This window comes from Salvelinus namaycush, chromosome 25 (genome assembly GCF_016432855.1).
Source record: "Salvelinus namaycush isolate Seneca chromosome 25, SaNama_1.0, whole genome shotgun sequence".
NCBI lineage: Eukaryota > Metazoa > Chordata > Actinopteri > Salmoniformes > Salmonidae > Salvelinus > Salvelinus namaycush.
In genome coordinates this window covers 19000039-19020768 of record NC_052331.1, presented here as the reverse complement: position 1 = coordinate 19020768, position 20730 = coordinate 19000039, and the positions used below count along the sequence as shown (strand labels likewise).

The 20730-nt window shown below is 43.1% G+C and overlaps 1 protein-coding gene across 1 annotated transcript; it reads left to right on the top strand.

Moving 5' to 3' along the window:
* The first annotated feature begins 785 nt into the window (after nt 1–785).
* Nucleotides 786–17723, top strand: map4l (microtubule associated protein 4 like). The gene is made up of 11 exons (XM_038963241.1): nt 786–1793; nt 9223–9623; nt 9993–10202; nt 10573–10705; nt 10882–10944; nt 11608–11852; nt 14313–14405; nt 15382–15463; nt 15668–15777; nt 16210–16375; nt 16661–17723. The coding sequence occupies exons 1-11, from the start codon at nt 830–832 to the stop codon at nt 16663–16665; spliced, it is 2472 nt and encodes an 823-aa protein (XP_038819169.1). The 5' UTR covers nt 786–829; the 3' UTR covers nt 16666–17723.
* Nucleotides 17724–20730: the final 3007 nt, after the last annotated feature.

Sequence of the window (20730 nt, the reverse complement as noted above, 5' to 3'; positions counted from 1 at the left end):
ATGGAACTAAGTGAAGAATTGGAGATGACAGAACAGCATTGAAAGCAAATTTATACCACCAGAACCAGGAAGAGATGTGTAGCACTAATGGATGCTGTTATAGAGAAGACAAATTCATTCAAGTAGAATGGCAGTGGAAACTGGCCCTGTATCTCCCAAAGCTGCTCTCTTTCTCTCTCTTTTCTGTGTTTCTAATGTAATGCCAAGCTGCCTGTCAATGAGGAGTCAGAGCTGTGGTTTATAGGACACCAAGGGAGGGTGTGTGTATTAGTTTGTGTGTGTGTCAGTGATGTTCGTTTGTGTGTTTGTGTGTGTGTGTGTGTTTGTGTGTTTGTGACTTAGCTTACTGCTCGAAGGCATGAGTTGAGAATCTGCTCTAGCGAATGGGGATATGTTCCATGGAGTCATGTGACCAAAGCTCTGTTAGGGCTGTGATGTCAGAGAGGGGGAGAAATGGAGAGAGAGAGGGAGAGAGAGAGAGAGGAGAGGGAGCAGCATTCAGTTCAGCCTCACAGCTTCATCTGATCAGTTCAGAGCACAGACACAGAGAGAAACACACAATTACTACACCAGCACACAAATAGGCTGTACTTCACAGAAACACCAAATACCACAGATAGAGTACATTAACAACCTTCCTTACAGCCAAAGGAAGATTCCTTTATTTTGCTTTCTAGAAGAATCTAGAAGATTCTAGAAGAATCTAGAAGCAGCGGAGAGAAGAGAGAGAGAGGTGAGGATGTCTTCTCTCTCCAATCAGCAGCAGCAGAGTGGTGGAGGTGGACAGCGCTGTGAGTATACTGAGCTGGGCAAGGTGCCCTCTGTCTCTATGGCGCCTCCTCAGCAGGCCCCTCAGGGCTGGGACCGGCAGCAGGACCAGATGGGACCACAATGTTTCGGGGGCAGCCCAGGGGCACCCAGACTAACCGACGAGGACAAGCTGTCAAGCCTCTTTGATGGACCTTCATCTGGATCAGGGTTCAAGGTGGAGTCGTCTGACCTCAAGGTGCCAGGGAGGATGGGTGTTGGACTCGGGGCACCTTTGGGTCTGGGCAGTGCTTGGGAGAGCCCCACAAATTCCGTCTCCTCTTCGCCCTTTCCAGCCTGCCCTGGGAAACTCTTCTCTACCCCGGGACAAGAACACAGGGCCAATGGAGCTGCAGCCCTGCGGGTGTCACCTGCTGTGCAGCTTGACGCCTCACCATTCCCCAACACACAAAAGGTGGACAACTGTGTATGGAATCCCTCCTTCTCTGGGCCACCCCACACAGGCCTTAAGCCTGCTGTTCAGACTTCTGCACCTGCACCTGCAGACAACTACTGTGTCATTGGTGTTGTCAACGACAACTACTCTAACTTCTCTGAAGACAGTGATGAGGACACGGAGCCTACTTTACCTCGAGGAGGAGGGACCGAGCAGCAACACAAAGCCGTGAGGCGCGCCATTTCTGACTGCTCCCACCTGTCTGTGCCGGGTAGCTTTGACTTCTCCCAGTACCCAGTGCAGCCTGGCGGACTAGTGGACCTGCCCTCGCCTGGAAGTAACATTATGGGGTCCAAGTCTCCACACTCGGCTGTGCAACGCTCTCTGACAGTGGGGGAGGAGAGAAAGACTGTGTCGCCCACACTCTCTCCTCTGTCCCCACTGAGCCCTGTCAGGGCCCCCAACTCCCCTCCCCCCAGGAAAGGTACTGGTAATGGGATGTCACAGAGCCAGAGTGAGAGTGTTCTACTGCCGGTTCCCCTCACTGGAAAAACCTTCAACAGCATCAATACCAAAAGCTCCATTGAGGGTAGGTGACTGATATGATTTGAGGCCTATTCCTCTTGGTGTTTGGACTAGCTCTGTTATAACATGTTGCTCATATACACCTTAGACCTGGTTCCTCTATCTCTCATTGGTTATGTATATAATGGTGTACACTGATTTAAGTACATAGATTTGGGAGTTTATTTGTGATGCCTGACCAGATAGATCAGTGGGCAGTGGTATTCGTCTGGGCTGGCTGTTTGTTTTAACTATGATGGAGTGCTGAGAGAGAAAATGGAAGTAGCCAAAAGAAGAATGTATGTAAAAAAAAAACAACAACAACTAGAAGTTCAGATTTTTGGTATATTTGTACTAGGATGATGTGCTTCTAAAACAATTTAGGGTTTTAAGGGAGCGGGAGGGTTTACAATTCAGAAAGAATAATTGAAAGGAAATGTGTACATCCATTGTTGTGTCTCCCCTCCATCAACATTTTGCTTTGACAAAATGTCACAGGCACCAGAATACCATCGTTGAGGAGGTCTGGGGTTTTATACAGAATTAATAGTATGTGTGTCAAGTTCCTCTGAATATGAATGTCTATTGAAATGCTGAGGTTAATTTACCATCTCAAACTCCCATCTCTTCAGATGACTGTTGTTCAGTGATACATCACATCAAGTGGCACTCCAACAAGTGGCTAGCACTAAAGGAAGGGTGTGTGATGGATTTGAAATTGATTCTGGGTATCCATTTAAACAGAAAGTAGTCATTTCTGGTGGCACCATGTGGGGACTGGGGACTCTTGGGAATGCTTTCAAATTGCATGACTACTCTGTGTTTTTCATATATACACTTAGATTCAATAACACTAGACAAGCAGGCAGTCTGGAGCCTGAGGCCATTTTGCTTGCACTATATACTGAGTGTACAAAACATTAGGAACATCTGCTCTTTCCATGACATAGACTGACTGACCAGGTGAATCCAGGTGAAAGCTGTGATCTCTTATTGATGTCACTTGTTAAATCCACTTCAACCAGTGTAGATGAAGTGGAGGAGATAGGTTAAATAACGATTTTTAAGCCTTGAGACAATTGAGACATGGATTGTGTATTTGTGCCATTCAGAGGGTGAATGGGCAAGACAAAATATTGAAGTGCCTTTCAACGGGGTATGTTAGTAGGTGCCAGGCGCACCAGTTTGTGTCCGAAACTGCAACACTGCTGAGTTTTTCACGCTCAACAGTTTCCAATGTGTATCAAGAATGGTCCACCACCCAAAGAACATCCAGTCAACTTGACACAACTGTGGGAAGCATTGAAGTCAACATGAGCCAGCATCCCTGTGGAAACCTTTCGACACCTTGTAGAGTCCATAACCTGACAACTTGAGACTGTTCTGAGGGCAAAAGCAACTCGATATTAGGAAGATGTTCTTAATGTTTTGTACACACAGTATTAGAGCTCTCTTTCACCTTCAGCTAGCCTATTGCTATATATCTCACAAAGACACCATCATGACAATGATACATCTGCATCCTTCAACTAGCGACAGTAGGGAGCAAGCAGAAATAGCTGGCAGCATCCTCCTGCTGTAACAAGGGTCATTTCTACCTCATGGATGAAAGTCATGGGGAAATAATCCCTCTGCTTATGTGGCTGTGTGTTTTTATATAATGCAAGGTCATTTCAAAGACATCCTGTATAATATGCACACATTTACTAATTCTAGCAAATGAGCTATATGCATCATCACTTCATATACAGTAGTGTGTGTGTGTGCATGCGTTTGTATGTGTGTGGGGGTGGGTGTGTGCATGCATGTGTATGCGTGTATATGTGTGTGTGAGTCTGGTGTGTAATGCTGGTCGCCTGCAGTAAAATGTCATGAGCACCATCATGTCCCTGTGTGTTAGTCATGCTCTATGTGACAATGTGTTTACACTACTGGCCAGGCATACATAACAGCTCTATATTAGTCTATAGTGTATGTTTACACCATTGGCCAGGCATATAGAACAGCTCTATATTAGTCTATAGTGTCTATAGTCTATGTTTACACCACTGGCCAGGCATACATAACAGCTCTATATAGTGTATGTTTACACCACTGGCCAGGCATACATAACAGCTCTATATAGTGTATGTTTACACCACTGGCCAGGCATACAGAACAGCTCTATATTAGTCTATAGCACAGGTCAGCAACAGGCAGTGATCTCTTTTGGTCCCCTGAAGTTTGTAGTAAAAAATATATGTATATATATATGCAGAAGTATGTGGACACCTCTTAAAATTTGTGGATTCGGCTATTTCAGCCACACCCATTGCTGACAGGTGTATAAAATTGAGCACACAGTCATGCAATCTCCATATACAAACATTGTCAGTAGAATGGCCTTACTGAAGAGATCAGTCACTTTCAACATGGCACCATCATAGGATGCCACCTTCCCAATAAGTCAGTTGGGCCACAGAACGGGACTGCCGAGTGCTGAAGGTCGTACAGCGTAAAAATTGTCTGTCCTCGTCAGCAACACTCACTACAGAGTTCCAAACTGCCTCTGGAAGCAGCATCAGCACAAGAACGGTTTGTCAAGACTAAGATCAATGCCAAGCGTTGGCTGGAGAGGTGCGAAGCTCACCGCCATTGGACTCTGGAGCAGTGGAAGCTTGTTCTCTGGAGTGAAGAATCACGCTTCACCATCTGGCAGTCCGACGGATGAATCTGGGATTGGCGGATGCCAGGAGAACGCTACCAGCCCCAATGCATAGTGCCAACTGTAAAGTTTGGTGGAAGAGGAATAATGGTCTTGGCCGGTTTTTCATGGTTCGGGCTAGGCCACTTAGTTCCAGTGAAGGGAAATCTTAATGCTACAGCATACAATGACATTCTAGACGATTCTGTGCACATTCTAATCGATTCTGTGCTTTCAATTTTGTGGCAATAGTTTGGGAAAAGGCCCTTTACTGTTTCAGCATGACAGTGCCCCCATGCACAAAGCAAGGCCCATACAGAAATTGTTTGTCAAGATCGATGTGGAAGAACTTGACTGGCCTGCAAAGGAGCCCTGCACAGAGCCCTTCTAGGCAGAGTTGCAAAGAAAAAGCCATATCTCAGACTGGCCAATATAAATATTGGCAAAAGAACACAGACACTGGACAGAGGAACTCTGCCTTGAAGGCCAGCATCCCGGAGTTGCCTCTTCACTGTTGACGTTGAGACAGGTGTTTTGCGGGTACTATTTAAGGAAGCTGCCAGTTGAGGACTTGTGAGGCGTCTGTTTCTCAAACTAAACACTCTAATGTACTTGTCCTCTTGCTCAGTTGTGCACCAGGGCCTCCCACTCCTCTTTCTTTTCTGGTTAGAGACAGTTTGCGCTGTTCTGTGAAGGAAGTAATACACAGCGTTGTACGAGATCTTCAGTTTCTTGGCAATTTCTCGCATGGAATAGCCTTCAAGAATAGACTGATGAGAATAGACTGAGTAGTTTCAAAAGAATGTTCTTTGTTTATGGCCATTTTGAGCCTGTAATCGAACCTACAAATGCTGATGCCCCAGATACTCAACTGGTCTAAATAAGGTCAGTTTTATTGCTTCTTTAATTAGGACGACAGTTTTCAGCTGTGCTAACATAATTGCAAAAGGGTTTTCTGATGATCAGTTAGCCTTTTAAAATTATTAACTTGGATTAGCTAACACAACGTGCCATTGGAACACAGGAGTGATGGTTGCTAATAATGAGCCTCTGTACGCCTATGTAGATATTCCATAAAAAATCTGCCGTTTCCAGCTACAGTAGTCATTTACAACATTAACAATGTCTACACTGTATTTCTGATCAATTTGATGTTATTTTAAAGGACAAAAAATGTGCTTTTCTTTCAAACACAAGGAAATTTCTAAGTGACCCCAAACTTTTGAACGGTATATATACAGTACCAGTCAAAAGTTTGGTCACACCTACTCATTCCAAGATTTTTCTTTATTTTTACTATTTTCTACATTGTAGAATAATAGTGACGACATCAAAGCTATGAAATAACACATAAGGAATCATGTAGGAACCAAAAAAGTGTTAAACAAATCAAAATATATTTTTATATTTGAGGTTCTTCAAAGTAGCCACCCTTTGCCTTGATGACAGCTTTGCACACTCTTGGCATTCTCTCAACCAGCTTCATGAGGTAGTCAACTGGAATGCATTTCAATTAACAGGTGTGCATTGTTAAAAGTACATTTGTGGAATTTCTTTCCTTCTTAATGTGTTTGAGCCAATCAGTTGTGTTGTGACAAGGTAGTGGTGGTATACAGAAGATAGCCCTATTTGGTAAAAGATCAAGTCCTTATTATGGCAAGAACAGCTCAAATATGCAAAGAGAAATTACATGAATGTCAGTCAATTCAGAAAATGTCAAGAACTTTAAAAGTTTCTTCAAGTGCAGTTGAAAAAAACCATCAAGCGCTATGATGAAACTGGCTCTCATGAGGACCGCCACAGGAATGGAAGACCCAAAGGTACCCCTGCTGCAGAGGATAAGTTCATTAGAGTTACCAGCCTCAGAAATTGCAGCCCAAATAAATTCTTCAGAGTTCAAGTAAAACACATCTTAACATCAACTGTTTAGAGGAGACTGCATGAATCAGGCCTTCATGGTCGAATTGCTGCAAAGAAACCACTATTAAAGGACACCCGTAAGAAGAAGAGACTTGCTTGGGCCATGAAACACGAGCAATGTACATTAGGCATGTTATGCTGGTGAATGAGGACCCAAAAGCGACGTAATAGAAACAGAGTCTTTATTCCAGTCTTAAACAAACAATGATTCTCCTGGATATTATCAAAGGTAAATCCAAAACAGGAAACTGAAATCCTCTCGTCAGAAGAGAGGAACGACTGGAGACGCGACCACAGACTGCAGGTCGCTTCAGGAAGGCACAGGCCGTAGCTGACATAGACACCTGCTCACACGCAGCATCTGAAGAAGGCAAAAACACGACAGGGCGGAACAAGGACACAGAACAGCAAACATCAAACAAGAATCCGACAAGGACAGAAGCGGAAGACAGAGGGAGAAATAGGGACTCTAATCAGAGGGTAAAATAGGGGACAGGTGTGAAAGAGTAAATGAGGTAGTTAGGAGAATGGGAAACAGCTGGGAGCAGGAACGGAACGATAGAGAGAGAGAGCGAGAGAGGGAGAGAGGGAGGGGGAGAGAGAGGGATAGAAAGAGGGAAAGAACCTAATAAGACCAGCAGAGGGAAGCACAGGGACAAGACATGATGATCAATGACAAAACATGACAAGGCAGGTGGAAATCTGTCCTTTGGTCCAAATTAGAGATTTTTGGTTGCATCCACCGTGTCTTTGTGAGACGCAGAATAGGTGAACGGATGATTTCCACATGCGTGGTTCCCACCGTGAAGCATGGAGAGGGAGGTGTGATGGTGTGGGGGTGCTTTGCTGGTGACACTGTCAGTGATTCATTTAGAATTCAAGGCACACTTAACCAGCATGGCTACGATAGCATTCTGCAGCGATACGCCATCCCATCTGGTTTGCGCTTAGTAGGACTATCATTTATTTTTCAACAGGACAATGACCCAACACACCTCCAGGCTGTGTAAGGGCTATTTGACCAAGAAGGAGAGTGATGGAGTGCTGCATCAGATGACCTGGCCTCCACAATCACCCGTCCTCAAAACAATTTAGATGGTTTGGGATGAGTTGGACCACAGAGTGAAGGAAAAGCAACCAACAGGTGCTCAGCATATGTGGGAACTCCTTCAAGACGGTTGGAAAAGCATTCCAGGTGAAGCTGGCTGAAAGAATGCAAAGAGTGTGCAAAGCTGTCATCAAGGCAAAGGATGGCTACGTTGAAGAATCTCAAAATATAAAATATATTTAGATTTTTTAAACACTTTTTTGGTTACTACATGATTCTATATGTGTTATTTCATATTTTGTAGAAAATAGTAAAAATAAAGAAAAACTCTTGAATGAGTAGGTGTGTCCAAACTTTTGACTAGTACTGTATATATATATAGTTGCTCTGGGGTGTATATTTGCTCTGGGGTGTATATTTAAATGTAAAATCACCAGAAATTCTGCTAAGAATGAGTTTAATTCAGGAAATCTGTTTCAAACAAATAATTATAATATATAAATAATAAATAAAGAAACATATAAATAATTCCCACAAATAAAAAAGAGACGTATGTAACCAAGGTATGAAATTAGTTATTTTTTACAATCTTTTTTGGGCTTAGTTGTAGTCAATTTGTTGTGTACAAATGATTATAATTATAATTATGTTCTGGCCCCTAGACCCTCTGCTCTGATGAAAATTGGCCCTCGGCTGAATCTATTTGCCTACCCTTGGTCTATAGTGTATGACAGTTACTGGAACCAGGGCTCCTAAAGCCAACCATGGGCACAACAAGGCCAGTCCTGTATACTGTACTCAATCATTTGATCCATTTTTCGATTGGCTCATGGTTTTGTACCATTGTGGCAAATCCATGATCTTGTCTGACGCATTGAACTGGTATCTATCTACCGTAAACTTACAATCCATTTGCACTCGCTGTCTTTTTAAATTTTGATGCTCTAGTCAACTAATTGGTCAGAATTTTCTTTGAAAAGCGGATTCAGTCATTACGTCAATGGGTCATCTTTTGACCCAACTTAATCTGTCCCACATTTCCTAATCCATTTAACAAGTTGGTTTTTCTCGCTCGGGTTGTATCGCAAATGGTACCCTGGGATACAGCCTGAGAGAGGAAAACTATGGGCCTTAGTCAAAAGTAGTGAATTACATAGGGAATAGGGTGCCATAACAGACATAGCCTCTCTCTCTGTAGAGGTCACTGAGGATGGGTTACATAAGGAGCCGATGCCAACAATGTGCTGTTCTGTCTGCCCTGCTCGGCCCTGGACTTGGCCCTGACTTTCTGTAGCCCTGCCTAGACTACACACCACCATGCCATGACTGGTCACTGTAGTTAACTCACTCTTATTTCCACACCAATGAGTTGCTCTGGGGTGTAGTACAAAATATTATCACTGATAGATTATCATCATATGAGTAAAATATGACAGCAGTATTCGGAACGCTTGTATTTTGTGCCGATCAATCAGGAGGATTTTAGAGGATTGACATTTAGTTGCCTATTTGAACAGCCGCAACATGTACAAAGTCCTGTTGACCATATACGGTGGTGGTATTCTTAGGTGGCATTCTTAGGATGCATTGTTGTAGCTCGATTTTCAAGCTAAAGCCAGTCTGAATCTGTGGTTAGGTTAATAACACACTATAAGATATGATCGCTCTCATGGCTGAAAGCGCGTCTGGCACTATGAAATGTTTCTCTACCTGTATTTGATCCGTAGAGTAATTCTGGTATTTTTATATTACATACAGTATTGCAGGTTTGCTAAATATGTATCTGTTTTTATTGCTTTACAGTGAAAGCAGAGAATAAGGACAAACAAGAGAAGGCAGATTTCTTCCCGAAGACAGATAACTTGAACATATTTGAGAAGACGGAGAAGTCCGACAAGATGGAGAAGAAAGAGAAAGAAGATGAATTTAAGAAAGTCGACAATGCGGACAAGACCTCAAAATCTGACAAGATCCTCAAAGATGAAGAGAAGTTCCATAAGACGGAGAAGAATTATACAAATGAAAAAGTGGACAAGCCAGAGAAGACAAACAAAGATGAGAAGATGGAGAAGAATGAAAATGGGGAGAAAACTGACAAGATGGTCAAAGCTGAAAATAACGAAAAGGCTGGGAAAGGTACTGCAAAGTCCCCAACAACCAACGGGAGCAAGCAGGACCTCACCAGCCCAGACAGTAAGGCCAAGGTATGTCAAGGAAAGGCTGGGACAATGTTGCCATTCATTTAATCTCAGCAAGCTGCTTCTGCAACTGTCACTGCCATCTCTAGTGTGTGTGTGTGTGTGTGTGTGTGTGTGTGTGTGTGTGTGTGTGTGTGTGTGTGTGTGTGTGTGTGTGTGTGTGTGTGTGTGTGCGTGTGCGTGTGTCTGTGTGTGTTTGTATGCACATGCTTATGTGCAATTCGTCACTGCCAATTTGCTCTGCTGATGCTCTTGGTTTGATTATGATTTGGTGTTAGTGAATGCTGCTTCTGCTGCTTTACTATCCTGCCTGTCCTCTGTTCTATGCTTTTGGTTTGTTTCTTTTCTCCTTTATCGTGTGACGTTGTTGTACAGCCTGCTGTTGGGTCAACCAAACCAAACTCTGCCAAAACACGGCCCACCTCTTTGTCCACTGGGGACGCAGCTGGCCCCCCAAAACGTTCCTCCCCCACCTCCAGCTCTGCCAATAAAAAAAGTCCTGTTACCAAGGCAACCACTCCCACTGCTTGCACCAAGCAGCCAACGCCCGCTGCCAGTCAAACCCCTAAAGTCACCAAGTCCATGGTGAGTTCCCTCCCACTTTCCTCTGGTGTCTTCTCACTGGCCTCCCCTTTTGTGGTTGGCACCTTGTCCCCCTCCCGTTTGTTTGGTTCTGCCGTATAACTGTCCAGTGCCCACCTACTGACTCTCACTCATAGTTTGTGGACCACCAACTCCCTGCACTATGACATCTGTCCAGTCTCTTCACCATTTAGGGTAGTCCTACAAACTGAATCTTGTCTATCACCTCCCTGAAAACCCCAGCATACTGTACATTTCCAATATCTCATTTCTGTTTCCAATCTTTGCTCCCCTCATTTCCTAATCACTTTCCTTTTAGTCCAGCGCTCTCTTCCACACCAACCGTTCTCTGTTTTCCTGTTTGCTTACTCAGACTCCGGAAAACGGTCCCCCTGTGCCAAAGGCCAACGGCACGGCAAATAAGAACGGTTCCTCTACAACCGTCACTACTAAACCTGCTGGGCCACGCCCCTCTGCTAGTGCCCCCTCTCTGCGCCGCAACACTGGTGAGCACTAACTCTAACTGTACCGTGCAAACTTACATTCTTTAAGGTACTTTATTCTTGATGATGGTGATATTCAAAAACCCAAAGTCAGAATTCATTGGTCATCCCCAGATCAATACATTGTTCACAAGTCTAAATCATGTAAGGTGAGCTTGGTTATGTCCTCTACCCTACAGTTCCCAAGACTGATATCAAGCCAAGTGATGTGAAGAAGCCTAGTACGCTGAAGACAACACCAAGTAACAACAACCAACCTACACAATCTAATTATCTCAGTATACAACTAAAACACCCTGGAGTTTAATGTATTCTTTGAAATTGTTAGGACAGATATCCTGTTTTAATCTCTCCTGACAGTGTCATTATAACTACACAGAGAGACAAACACAGTGGATATGTGTGGCTAAGAGACAGACAGGGATGCAGAGGGAAACAGAAACTTAGGCTGCGTTTACTGATCTTTTTTTTTTCAGTAATTGAATTGACCAATCACATCAGATCTTTTTACATCAGAACTTTTTCAGAGCTGACCTGATTATCCAAAAGACCAATTAGTGAAATAAAAGATCAGAATTGGGCTGCCTGTGTCTCCACAGTAGCTCCAGTTAATGAAAACACTGACTGAACCCTCAATCCTGTCGTTTCCTCCTCTGAGATGTTCATTAGTCATCAAATCAGGGGCTGGTGACCCAGCCTTGTAAAACCAACTACCAGAGACCACTGTATCTACTGTATGTAGGTAGTAGTAGTGTGGTTCCTCATACTTCCCTGTGGACTTGTTAGCTTCCAGCCCATTGTTTCCTAGTAAATCATTGTTAGTGTTGTGCGCGATCAGCTCAGCTCCAGCCATTAGAGGGTACTGTTCTATGGTTCCTCATGTCCTTTCGCTCTCTCTGCCCCAGTCAAGCCCAGGGTTCCTCGCACCTCCGCCACTGCTCCGAGCACTCCTGCCACCAACGGGGAGCAGCCTCGCCGACGCATCACCAAACCCCCAGTGCCCAAGCAGACTGCTATGGAGAGGAAGCCACCTGTACCCAGAGCACCTAGGACTCCCAGACCTATCAACGCACCCCTGCCGGACCTAAAGAATGTGCGCTCCAAGATCGGCTCCACAGACAACATGAAGTACCAGCCTACCGGCGGCAAGGTGCGGTAACCAGGGATAGAGATGTACTGTACATGGAAGCTTGTGGAGATGGGTCTATTTAAGAAGACCAACATGAGACATAGACATTTTTGTATTAGCATATTTAAAGTGCTTTCAATGCTGCCAACTAATGCCATTCATAGCAGGGGTTTTCTCACAAGCAAATTATCATACAAATTCCATATTATTAAAACCTCCTCACCTCTCCACTGCTACCATATAACAAGACCATATACCATCTCATTAGTCATTGCCACCTTTATTGGCCTCCTCAACTGAATAGTGGCACAATGCATGCTAACCCTAGAGAAAATATGTCAAGCAAACTATCTGTCTAATTCTACTTTTATTTTTCTTTCTGTAGTTCTCTTTCTGTTCTCTCCCCTTTTCCTCTCTGTAACTTTTTTATTTTCTCTATTTTCTCTCTCTCGTCTCTCTACGTTACAACTGACAGCCGCCGTCACTCATTTGACCGACTGATACAAGGTGCTGTCACCTGTATTCATAAAGATCACTCTGAAAAGAGGAATCCTTTCATACAGATGATCATCTTGGAAAATAGCTGTCATGTCCAGTCTTTACATATGGCATTGGTTGTGACAGTGTCCATCCATCAAAAAGGTTGCCTGTCACAGTGATGTAAGCATAAGGGAGACTCCCTAGAAAAACTATCTAAAAAAACTAGTTTCAGTACCAACCCTGCACACACTTCCACTAATCTTGCCTGAGAACTGAAGAGTTGAATTGGCTCCCTGAGCCAATGTCTAGGCTTTGGTTTAGCGAGCCTAAGCACTCTTCTGGCATGCAGGAGACCTGGGTTTGAAACTCGTCAGTGACACAGACAGGTGGTGTAGCTGAAAGCAGAACACTTCCCTCCATCCATACACCCACCACCACACTCTCCTGTGCCCTGACTGGTGGTACTGACCCAGGGCCCAGGGCAGCCTTGTCTCCTGGTATTGACCCAGGGGTGGTTGTCTCCCCTCAGGTCTCCTCGGCGGGGGCTTCCCAATCCAAAGACGGCCCGGGCAAAGTGAGTCCCTATCATCACACACCCCTCTTTCATTCTCACCCGTGTGCCTAACCACTCTCTCTCCTCTGATATCACACTGAAGGAAATGACATAAGTGGATATTTTTGTCCACTGACTATTTGAACCTACCTGTACACACACAAACACATAAATAGAGACACGTCACACTCTAACACACTCACTCATGCACATTCTCACCTTTTCTTCTTATTCATGATAACCTGTTGCTTTCCTGTATAAAATGTGGAATGGTTGTGGACAGTGTATGACAAGTCTCTGTATCCCCTGAAATGCACAGCTTAACTGACAGACAGACAGAAAAAGAGACAGACAGGACCTTGCCATCATTCACCTGACCTCTACAACCATGGCACTACCCATCCCATTTGTTTGGCACTGAAACGTTCTCATCATGAAATAACAGAACACCACAGGGACCGTTGTCCTTCGCTGGTCCTCCCATGCACCTGGTACATTTAGAAGAGCCCCGAGCTTGAGTATTTGAGAGGCCCTGGATGGCTTTTGAGTTCGTAGTGCAACCAATACCACTGTTAATGTTCATTTGGGTTTACTTCGTAGTTTAGCCTTAACCTTTATACAGTCCTGTTAGTCTTGTATGATTCAATTAAGGATTTGAATCAGTGATGTAGTGGTACAAAAATAGGTTGGTAAACTGATCACCGGTCGCAGTGAAAAAGTTATGCTTACTATTCTTTCAATGCAGGTGGGTAAACTGTTGGGCCTAAAAAATGTGCAAGATAAGCAATACAGAAACAAGCTCCAGCACTCATAAGCCAAGTGATATAGCAGAGTAATGTAGCCATTGGTTGTCCAACACCTGTGAGTTGAGTTCAGTGATATATGAACTGGAGGCAGTGTGAACAGGCTGTGAGAACTAACAGACTTTGGCTGTGGCCGTGTGTTTTAGAGGGTGACTCAGCCTGCCTGTTCTGCTACCTGCGTCAGAGCCGCAAAATCATCTAACACCAGGCGTCTCAGAATACAAAGCAAAAAATAAATGCAGAAAGCAGACTAGTGCTTTTCATTCAAGGTTTCTGAACAGATGTTCCCTTGCTGTGTGACAATGTTTTGAAATCAATAATTGATATCAGAGAAAAGCTGGCTGGCTAGTATATCTGTTTGGGTGTGTGTGTGTGAGAGAGAGAGTAACACTGCAATAGTTCTCAGTCACATCTAGAATTGGATTTGAGCTCATTTGCATGTAAATACTGATGTCTGACCAGCCAGCATTTCTGACTGTTGTGTGACTTGACTTTACTTACAAGGAGCAAGTAAGAGTTAACACCCTACTGTATGCTCTTCAAATTGCTTTCACTTTTATATCCTGGTTGCTCCTCCACCATCCTCCACTAATTCTACACTCATCATAGTGACCCATTCCCCTCTGCTACTGTGCTGTTTTGTAGGTTATGATAGTCCACAAAAAACTGGACTTCAGCCATATCACCTCTCGCTGTGGCTCCAAGGATAATATCAAGCATGTCCCTGGTGGAGGGAATGTAAGTACAACACATGGTGGTCCCATGTGGCTGCTGCCTCCATCCCCATATCCCACTGACATGCTCGATTGGACAGAGTAATGTCCTAACGTTCTAGTCATTCTAATTATATGGTCAGCCCTATTGACCAGCTTAGATACACTGAGTATACCAAACATTAAGAACACCTTCCTAATATTGAGTTGGACATGGACTCTACAAGATTTTGAAAGCGTTCCACAGGGATGCTGGCCCATGTTGACTCCAATGCTTCCCACCGTTGTGTCAAGTTGGCTGGATGTCCTTTGGGGGGTGGACCATTCTTGATTAACACGGGAAACTGTTGAGCGTGAAAAACCCAGCGTGTTGCCGTTCTTGACACAAACTGGTGCGCCTGGCACCTACTAACATACCCTGTTCAAAGGCACTTAAATATTTTGTCTTCCCCATTCACCTTCTGAATGGCACATATACACAATCCATGTCTCAATTGTCTCAAGGCTGAATATATATATATTTTTTTACCAGTCTCCTCCCCTTCATATACACTGATATAATTGGATTTAACAAGTGACATCAATAAGGGATCATAGATTTCACCTGGATTCACCTGGTCAGTCTATGTCATAGAAAGTTCTTAATTCTTTTTATACTCAGTGAATAATGTTTCGGTCCGAGTGCTGTGCTGTTTGTGTGAACTTTCTCACCCAACTAACTAGCCTACGAGATACTAGCTTTCTGTCTGCCTCTCACTCTTTTACATTCAACAAGCATTTTCCTTATTAAGTGACAAACAATATTTTTAAATGGATACTTCAAATTGCCTACTTCTCCAATTTACAGTACCTCAGCGTTTTATCTGTCCAAATGTCATAATCAGTGTTACATTGGTGGGCGAGAGTGATTCAAGGCATTGTGTGTGAATTTCAGAGTGGGTGTTGTTTCATGTTTGCCATTCATACTTCAACATTTGTGTTGTTTGTTTGCGTGCATTCAGGTCCAGATTCAGCATAAGAAGGTGGACATGAGCAAAGTGACCTCCAAGTGTGGCTCTAAGGATAACATCAAGCACAAGCCAGGTAAGACGCCTAATGATTTAGGAAAATATATCTACATCCCAAATGGCACCCTATTCCCTACATAGTGCACTAGTTTGACCAGAGCCTCATGGGCCCTGGTCAAAAGTACTGCACTACATAGGGAATAGGGTTCCATTGGGAAGCATCCTATACCAAATTAATTCTCTTCTTACCCTACTTGTAACTAAGGTGTGTCCACTACAGGGGGTGGAGACGTGAAGATTGAGGCTAAGGCCAATGGCAATGGTAATGGAAAGCCCAAGGTGGGGTCAATGGACAATATTGGCCTTGAGGCAGGGGATGGACAAATCAAGGTAAGGTCACCATTCTGTTGTAGTCACATAGTCATTAACATTTTTATCTAACCAGGATTTGGTCATGGAAGTTTTATTTAAAAACATTTCAGAAAGCTTGAAGTTATGAAACAATTGTTTATTGCAAAACACAGAAACACAGCATCTTTGTGGTTGTGGTGGAAAAGTTTCATTTGAACATGCTGATTGCTCACATACAGAGAGCAATTTCATCCTGTTAAAACAAGCAATGTCATCATGCATTATGGGAGTTTGTCCACTAGATGGCATTACCGGTAATGATTACCCAGCCTCACTACTGCTTCATAAAATTAACAACAGATAAAGAAAAGATCATTGAACTTCTAGAAATGCATTAACACTTTTTCAATTAACAAATTATTGTTAATTAACATCAGCGTGTGTCTGATTCTGATGCTGGTGTGTTTCCAGGCTGAGGGGATGCCAGAGAAAGCTGCAGGGAAAACATCTCCCCCTGGTGGAGCTCCAGCTACAGGTGCAGGAAGCATGGCTAAGGAGAACGGGAATAAGGCCACGCCTCAACCTAATCCCTTTGGGGGTGACCCGATGGGCATGGACAAACGCATCCCTGAGACAAGTAGGTGCCCCTTACTCCAACAAGCACTTTCACTGTCATGCACTCTCATAGCTTTAACTTTGAGATTACCTCCGTTGCCGAGTGCTCAGATGAGAGATAACTGATTGTTGTGAAGTAGGCTCCTTTTTAGCTTTCTTGCTACAAATGACAAATACTGTACAAAAACATTTGTACGTTATTTTATGCCATAAGTCTAACCAGTTTACTCTTCCCTCCACTCTTTCTCGTCTTAATTTTCTCCCCTATCCCTCCATCTTTCTCCATTGTGTCTGTATCTGCCTGCAGATTGAGTCTTATAAGCTGAGCTTTCGCGAGAACGCACGGGCTCGCACCACCAACGGCGCCGACCTTATCTCTTGGCCCACCCCGATTGGCAGCCCCCCCTCACCCCCATCGCAGCACCTCTCTCTGTGTTTCTCTGGGGTCCGCCAGCTTCCTCCTCCACACCCTCCAGCTCCGACCCAGCCCCTCGTCACCCAGCCATGGGGCAGGGGGAAAAATACTGAATGCTAGCAGAACAAGGACTTCTTTAGCACATTCCAACTTATTCCTTTTACCTCACAATACAGTATCGCATCACTACTCTCTACCCTCATTGAATATCTGTCTTAGTCTTCTGGTCTCAGAAGAGCCAGTTTTAAAGTATAGAGACCAGAGTTGACAGATAGAGGAAGGTATTTCTGTACAGTGAGGTTTTGTCTCTTCTGGATTGCCCTGGCTGTAATATAAGGGGAGTAGTATGACCTCAGAGTGAACCTTCTAGAATCTAGACCCTCAGTGTTCTGTTGTAGTTATGTCAGCGCCTGCTTCTTTTGTTCCAGCCTATAAGCACTGTTCTTATACGTACAGTAGTGCAGTCTTGATCAAAATCACAAACACCTACAGTGTCGCACTGTATATTAGTATGACTTTTTCGTCATAGACTATCACAATGAGCCACTGCTATGTATGTGACAGGCCTAACCCTAGATGTAAAACCTTCCTTACCATATCTAACCCTCTGGATGAGCATAGCCTCCCCTGTACTGTAGGGACCCCAGATTTCACTTATACAGTACATTATGATGATTAGTGAAACACCCCTTATTGTGAGCATGTGGGACTGTTATGTCATCCCAATGAACAGCGGCTAATATGTCACCCCCTCACTTAACCAATTCAGTATGTCTAGATAACCTTCTGTAAACCTGTGACCCCCCCACACAACCCTCTAAACAATAAGAAACTAGTAGGCTGTTACAAACAGTAGGATATTTAACATCTCTTTTTAAAAAAACTCTGTATTGTGTTTTAGTAAATTATTGTAACAATGAGCTGATGTGTTGTTCTGTTGTTTAATCATCAATATACCCTTTTTCCTTTTACTGTTACATCTCTCTGAAAGCAATACAGTGAGTGGTCTTTGTTGAGGATACAACTTCCTCTTACACACCCGTACTCGCACATGTAAACTACAGTACGGTACAGTCAGAGAGAGAGAGCGAGAAAAACCCTCTCAGGGTCTGTGCACAGAGACTGGATGCCTGAGCCAGGACAGAATAGTAAGCAGGAGGCAGCATACAAAGTGAGGAAAGGCCTATGATTGCACCAGGAGAGTGGAGATACTCCAATGACGATCAAGTCTCTGTAGTGTTGGCCAAATCGTTGGGACAGGGACGACGAATAGAGAGCCATGTTGAAGGAAAGCAAGATTTAGATAGATTTAACAATATTATCGTAAAAATACAAATACAATTTGAAGTCAATATCAAGAGAAGTTTTTGAAGGACAAAGATGGTCATTGATCTCCAATGTAACAATGTACATTTTAATTATTCTCAAGGAATCCACTGTTAAATATGAATTGATTTGAATGGCTGCTTATGCTACTGGTTCCACTGTGAATAGTAACATTATTGTGTAACAATAGGGCACAATTGCTTAACCAAGCAAATATATATAGCAATATATATATAAGCTAATTACTCTGTCTAACTTGCTATCGGTTTTGTAAAGAGGTTGGCGGATGGAATTGTATAACATTACATGACTATGAATTAGGATCCGGTGTGTGTGTGTATAGTAGTTGAACGATCTTTGGGATGGTCTCATTTTGTGATCAACATTTAGACATTTAGACGTCTGTGGAGTCTGTCGGATTTGTGGTACGTTGCCGGATCAAGATCAAGGGCACCCGGGTGGCCTTTAAAATACTGCTAGTTTGGCTCTTAGAGTATGAAAATTGCCGTTCCTTTTGGAGATATCCATCACACTACTCCAACAAGAGGGATAATGGCCACAGATTTTCAATGTGTAATTGTGCCTTGTAGATTCTCAAGGCTGAACTGTAACAGGTGTACAGTTCCCCCCCAAAAAGTATATTTGTGTCCCCCACCCTAAAACACTTTTACTTTGATTTATTTGTTGTACTGTCGGTAGGGTGTAATCTGAATCTATTTGAGTGTGTGCACTGCAGTGGAAGAAATAATAGTGAACGTCAATGGCAGAGATAATCAAAGAGCAAGTGATCAAATTATCGAGAAAGAAAAGCAAAAGCACCTTATGATATTTTTAAGGTATTCTTTCCCCCAACATTCCCATGGTTAGTTCAAAAATTGTAATGAAATGAATTCTTCCTGAAGACTAAGCCTTACACTGATGAAAGCAGACGAAAGCACGTTGAATGCACAGTGGCATGTCCATTTCACGTTTGAGCTCTACAGTATGTTTGAGTGAACTGTTGCCGTGATTGGATGAACAGATTTGTCTTTTAGTCTCCTTGATGGTAACCTTGCTCACCGGTCACGTTTAGTGGACTTTGGTGTCATGTTTTGGGTACAGTGGTCACTCACTCTGTCTGTTCTCCTTGTGCCTGTTAGGCACCACCTTTATGAACACTCACCTTTCCAACGCTTAAGTGCTGCTTGCACCACCACCCTTCCATCAGTCTTCACACATTCGTTTGTATATAGACATCCACACGTTTTCATCACCACAGGAGAACAAGGTATTGATGTTAGGGTCTTTATGGATGTTGAGAAATGTCTTTGACGTTCATGAACCCATTTCCGGAGAGTGTTTTCTTTCTGGAGTCTGCCTTTTTTCAGAAAGGGCTGAAGTACAAGAATGTTTTTACAATTTAATATATTAAAGATGCAAGATATGAATATAATATGTATGAACTTTTTGTTTTGTTGTAAAAATCACAATAAGACACTTATACTCAATATAAATTTGACTGACAGTAGGAAGTGTGTGTCGAGTCCAGTATGGGGACCGCAGCAGACTGTGAATAGCTTAAGCATTCAGCGATGGTTAACTTCTCAATGGATGGTCTAGGTGTGCTTTTATCCACTCCAACTCTATAGTGGATAAACTGATATTTGCTTGAATAAATTACCACTTTTATCTGCCTCTTACACTTAGACTTACTATATGTAGAAAATCTACCAGAAACAAAGAATCATCCATTTTAATGCATATTCTTCCAAATGTTTTGTGTCACTGGTGAGCTGACCGAGTGCTCAACTGTAATCATGAACCAGGCATTGAGGATAGGTTGAAGGTCAAGCTCCCACATGCGGCACCTGACACACACAGCCCTTGAATGTTGTCCAGACATCCTCCCCTTGTAAGACTAACAGTAACTGTCTTTTGGCATGTGTTATGTAGTGTGCTTCTGCAAAGCATCAAGGAGCCCATAGCTGTGCTTCTTCTTAGAGCACACCTACAGTGTGTATTATTCTCCATAGTGCACACCATAAGAGCATGCAGAAGACAATGGATTGTAAACATCTGTCATAGATAGGAGGAGTTAATTGTTTCCCTTTCGATTTGAGTAATGTAATTTGGTATGAAAGAGATGTTCATTGTGATTCATTGTTAACTAGTGATGTGAATATTAATCATGAAATAAAAGACAAGCAAAACATTTATGACTTTATGTTTCCAATTCTTCTACTTCTACTCTTTTGTGCATACTTTGTCATTTTTCCATAAATAACTATCTTAAGGACAGTTCGACATTCACTGGAGGGGGGGGGACCAAAATAGGGGAGGGTTGTCTAACTTAATTTTTTACTTTGGGGAGGGTTGTGTGTTTTTTATTAGGCACATGGGAGTGTTGTGCGTTTTTCTCCTAGTTTGCATTTGCTCTTTTGCAGATTTACCTATGCATACCTGTGCATTCGGAAAGTATTCAGACCCCTTCCCTTTTTCCACATTTTGTTACGTTACAGCCTTATTCTAAAATGTATTAAATTAATTGGTTTCTTCATTAATCAACACACAATACCCCATAATGACAAAGATAAAAAAACATTTTTTTAAATACCTTATTTGTACTTCTATTTTATTTAATATTTTACTGGGATGCG

What these genes read in the sequence shown, in the direction of transcription:
- map4l (XM_038963241.1), top strand. Translation starts at nt 830, where the DNA reads ATGGCGCCTCCTCAGCAGGCCCCTCAGGGCTGGGACCGGCAGCAGGAC. An exon ending in CTCTCTGCGCCGCAACACTG is followed by an intron (nt 10,706 to 10,881) that starts GTGAGCACTAAC and finishes TCTACCCTACAG; the next exon opens with TTCCCAAGACTGATATCAAG. An exon ending in ATGTCCCTGGTGGAGGGAAT is followed by an intron (nt 14,406 to 15,381) that starts GTAAGTACAACA and finishes GCGTGCATTCAG; the next exon opens with GTCCAGATTCAGCATAAGAA.